Source organism: Scomber japonicus, chromosome 1 (genome assembly GCF_027409825.1).
Source record: "Scomber japonicus isolate fScoJap1 chromosome 1, fScoJap1.pri, whole genome shotgun sequence".
NCBI lineage: Eukaryota > Metazoa > Chordata > Actinopteri > Scombriformes > Scombridae > Scomber > Scomber japonicus.
Genome location: NC_070578.1, coordinates 41,808,853 through 41,813,902, shown reverse-complemented (window position 1 = coordinate 41,813,902; position 5,050 = coordinate 41,808,853). Strand labels below are relative to the sequence as shown.

Below are 5,050 nucleotides of genomic sequence, written 5' to 3'. Positions count from 1 at the left end.
TTGTTTTAACTCTTGAACTTAATGATTTTTGAGGTGAGCAAGAAGATTAGACGAGACTCCTCCGGTGGTTTCTGCTCCCGAGAAGGAAAGAAAAGAGGAGAGAGAGAAAAGAAAAGAGGGAGGAGAGAAAAAGAAAAGAGGGAGGAGAGGAGGAGGAGGAGGAGGAGGGGAGGAGAGGAGAAGAATGAAGGAGAGGAGGAGGAGGAGTAGGGGGAGGAGGAGAGGAGAAGGATTCAGAGAGCAGCAGAGAGGATTCAGAGCAGCAGAGAGGATTCAGAGAGCAGCAGAGAGGATTCAGAGCAGCAGAGAGGATTCAGAGAGCAGCAGAGAGGATTCAGAGCAGCAGAGAGGATTCAGAGAGCAGCAGAGAGGATTCAGAGCAGCAGAGAGGATTCAGAGAGCAGCAGAGAGGATTCAGAGAGCAGCAGAGAGGATTCAGAGCAGCAGAGAGGATTCAGAGCAGCAGAGAGGATTCAGAGAGCAGCAGAGAGGATTCAGAGAGCAGCAGAGAGGATTCAGAGAGCAGCAGAGAGGATTCAGAGAGCAGCAGAGAGGATTCAGAGAGCAGAGAGGATTCAGAGAGCAGCAGAGAGATTCAGAGAGCAGCAGAGAGGATTCAGAGAGCAGCAGAGAGGATTCAGAGCAGCAGAGAGGATTCAGAGAGCAGCAGAGAGGATTCAGAGCAGCAGAGAGGATTCAGAGAGCAGCAGAGAGGATTCAGAGAGCAGCAGAGAGGATTCAGAGAGCAGCAGAGAGGGAGAAATCTGATTCAATAAATTCATTTAAATCAGGGGTGTCAAACATGTGGCCCGCGGGCCGGATACAGCCCGCCGAGGGGTGCGATCCGGCCCACTTGCCATGCAATGCCCTTTTCCTTCCTTCTATCTGTCCTTCATTCCTTTCTTCCTTCTGTCCTTCTGTCCTTCCTACCTTCCTTTCTCCCTTCCTTCTTTCTGCCTGTCCAGCATCCTTCATTATCTCCCTTTCTTCCTCCCTTCCTTCCTTCTGCCTGTCCGTCCTTCACCTAAAACTGAGAGGAACAGCTCGTATAATGTGGATATTGATGCTGCTGATGAAATAAATTAAATACATGATGAATAATGTTTATTATTAATATGAATGTTCTTTTTTATTATTGTTCTGCATGATTATTTCAATAAGTTAAAAGTCCTAAATATTCAGTTTTGAGGTGAAGTGTGTAACATTTGTCCATAAACCAATAAATAAACTGTTCAAAGTCTCAAACACTCCTCGTCTATCTGAGGAAGGCTGAGTTGGAAGGGAGGAAAGAGAGGAAGGAGGAATTTGAGGTTCGGAGCTTCTGAAGGAAGGAAGAGAAACTCACCTTTACCTGCAGCGTCGTCACAGCATCAATCATCATCATCATCATCATCATCATCATCATCAGAGACATGTGACAGATCTGGAAAACACAGACAGAGTCTGTAACCTCAACGACTCGGCTGCATGAAACCTTTTAAACTGCATCAGAAATGAAAGGAGGGAGGAAGGAAGGAAGGAAGGAAGGAAGGTAAAGGAAGAAGGAACAAAGGAAGGTAGGAGGGAGGGAGGGAGGCAGGGAGGAAAGGAGGTAGTCAGAGATCTCACCTAAAGAATCCGTTTACGAGGTGAATCAGCTGACGGCAGCAGTCAGACGTCTGTGATCGATGGTTCGCCTGCGAGGGAAACCTTCGACTCTTTGACCTCTCGCTGCCGTCAGGGTGCGAACGCTGAAAACATGAAAGCAGGTGTGAGCTTCAGTCGCACTTCAAAGTCTACAAAAATGTCTGTGATTGCTGCTGTCACCGAGCGCAGTGACGGATGCTACTGGTTGGGTTGGTGGTGTCGGCTCAGACTGAAGTTCACAGCCGGCAGCGAGAGAAGCTAAATCACTGGCAGAGAGACGCTGCTAGCTAGTGATGGATCGTCTGAGAGAAAAACAAATACCCCTCAAACCCTCCGAGACACGAGTAGATAATTACACTCTCATCATGACTTTATTAAATCTGGAGAAGCTCAAAAGCTCAAAGTGACCCGAACAAAACCGGCTGAGCTGGAAAAAGCAGCTCAATAAACCTGAAACCCTAACCCTTAAAGTCTGTAAAGTCAGAATAAATATGTGTTCTGAGTTTGACATACCACAGAAAAGTGTGTTGTTAACCACCCTGCCAAATTTGAATCACCAAATAAATTAAATTAGGCTTCAAAGTTGTGTAAAAATCAGCCTCACCTCTACCAGAAACATGGATGCTACGTCTGAGAGCTTTCTGCTGCTAGCTCGGCGGCTAACTCGGCTGCTAGCTCGGCGGCTAGCTCAGCTGCTAACTCGGCTGCTAGCTCGGCGGGTAGCTCGGCCGCTAACTCGGCGGCTAGCTCGGCTGCTAGCCAGCTCGGCGGGTAGCCCGGCTGCTAGCTCGGCGGCTAGCTCAGCTACTAGCTCGGCGGCTAACTCGGCTGCTAGCTCGGCGGGTAGCTCGGCCGCTAACTCGGCGGCTAGCTCGGCGGCTAGCTCGGCGGCTAACTCGGCTGCTAACCAGCTCGGTTGCTAGTTCGGCAGCTAACTCAGCTAACTGGCTAACTGTAGACTGTAGTAGTAGTAGTAGTGTGTGCTGAATGTATTTATACCTCTACAGCAGCAGGGGCGGGTTTATGCTAATCCTAGCTCCACAATTCAAATCTAAATGGTTGAAATGCTTTTTACACCTTTTTTAGAAATACATTTATGACCTATTTAATGTGTTTAGAAGAAAATGTCTGAATTCATTTTACACAGTCATTTTAAGTCAAGTAAAAATAACACTATTAAAAGAAATGCAGTAGTGATAGAAAACCTCATTAGACTAAAAAGAACGACCTGAAATGACAGAATTTGTTTTTTTAATATTGGCTCACATTGAACTCACTGACATGGAGGAGGCGGGACTTATGTTATACTGCAGCCGGCCAGCAGGGGGCGATAGCGATGCTTTGGCTTCACTTTAGTGTTTCTGTCATGTCGTCCGTCTTTATAAACAGTCTTTGAGTTTAGCTGCTAATCTGAGTTCTGCTCTAAATGAAACTGTTGAGGTTAACTCTGAATGGTTTTAAGATGTTTGATATTAAATGTCACAGTCAGAGTCTGACGGATGAAGAGAGACGACTGTTCCCCGAGCTTCCAGCTTCCAGTCCGTCTCAGCTAATCTGAGCCGTCTCTCTCTCTCTCTCTCTCTCTCTCAGCTGAGGCGCGGCTGTCGGTTTCCCTTCGGCGCCGTCAGGCAGATCACCAAGAACACAATCTGTTGCCGTGCCGACCGGCTGCCAGCGTCTGAATAAATCATCTCATCGTCTCAGCGAGAGTTTGATTTCATGTGTGACCCAAATAACAAGGTTTTCCCCCTGTGAGTGTGTGTGTGTGTGTGTGTGTGTGTGTGTGTGTGTGTGTGTGTGTGTGTGTGTGTGTGTGTGTGTGTTAGTGTGTGTGTGTGTGTGATGAACCTTTATTGTCTGAATGGATTTTTGGACCTGATATAAAACAACAAAAAATTGTTCATGAGTCCTCGTTTATATCCTGTTGCAGATTATTCAAAAATACTTAATACAGTAAAAGTACTGCAGTATTATAGTGATGTAGTATGCAGTATTACAGTAAAAGTACTGCAGTATTATAGTGATGTAGTATGCAGTATTACAGTAAATGTACTGCAGTATTATAGTGATGTAGTATGCAGTATTACAGTAAAAGTACTGCAGTATTATAGTAAAAGTACTGCAGTATTATAGTGATGTAGTATGCAGTATTACAGTAAAAGTACTGCAGTATTATAGTGATGTAGTATGCAGTATTACAGTAAAAGTACTGCAGTATTATAGTGATGTAGTATGCAGTATTACAGTAAAAGTACTGCAGTATTATAGTGATGTAGTATGCAGTATTACAGTAAAAGTACTGCAGTATTATAGTGATGTAGTATGCAGTATTACAGTAAAAGTACTGCAGTATTACAGTAAAAGTACTGCAGTATTACAGTAAAAGTACTGCAGTATTATAGTGATGTAGTATGCAGTATTACAGTAAAAGTACTGCAGTATTACAGTAAAAGTACTGCAGTATTACAGTAAAAGTACTGCAGTATTATAGTGATGTAGTATGCAGTATTACAGTAAAAGTACTGCAGTATTATAGTGATGTAGTATGCAGTATTACAGTAAAAGTACTGCAGTATTACAGTAAAAGTACTGCAGTATTATAGTGATGTAGTATGCAGTATTACAGTAAAAGTACTGCAGTATTATAGTGATGTAGTATGCAGTATTACAGTAAAAGTACTGCAGTATTATAGTGATGTAGTATGCAGTATTACAGTAAAAGTACTGCAGTATTATAGTGATGTAGTATGCAGTATTACAGTAAAAGTACTGCAGTATTATAGTGATGTAGTATGCAGTATTACAGTAAAAGTACTGCAGTATTATAGTGATGTAGTATGCAGTATTACAGTAAAAGTACTGCAGTATTATAGTGATGTAGTATGCAGTATTACAGTAAAAGTACTGCAGTATTATAGTGATGTAGTATGCAGTATTACAGTAAAAGTACTGCAGTATTACTGCTCATTGATCCTCGCTGTGTGTTGCTGCTCTCACAGCGGCTGCTTCCTCCCCCGCATGTCTGACAATTAGTTGTGGGAGGAGGCCGAGGTTGGGGGTGGGGGGGCGGAGGGGGGGGGGCAGTAGAGCACAGCATTGCCTGGGAACAGAAGAGGGGGGCAGAGAGGGGGGGGGGCTTTTATTGCCAATGAATTAGTGTTGTTTTCTTTTCACACGCCCACTAACTAACCCCCCCCCCCCCCCCCCCCCCTCCTCTCAGGCCTCTAAATGGTTTGTGGCAGGCCGCTCCGCCTCCCATAACGCACCTGTGCATGATGAGGGTGTGTGTGTGTGTGTGTGTGTGTGTGTGTGTGTGTGTGTGTGTGTGTGTGTGCATGATGAGGGTGGGTGTGTGTGTGTGTGTGTGTGTGTGTGTGTGTGTGTGTGTGTGTGTGTGTGTGCATGATGAGGGTGGTGTGTGTGT

General features: G+C 44.8%; 1 protein-coding gene across 1 annotated transcript in view; it reads left to right on the top strand.

Annotated features, from left to right (window-relative positions):
• The window catches only part of LOC128371315 (tripartite motif-containing protein 16-like), a 12,891-nt gene extending 11,003 nt beyond the window's left edge, over positions 1 to 1,888 (top strand). The window contains exon 3 of the mRNA XM_053331640.1: positions 1,638 to 1,888. Within this exon, the coding sequence (XP_053187615.1) occupies positions 1,638 to 1,888 (251 nt within the window). The remainder of the gene's footprint in view (positions 1 to 1,637) is intronic.
• The last annotated feature ends 3,162 nt before the right edge of the window (positions 1,889 to 5,050 follow it).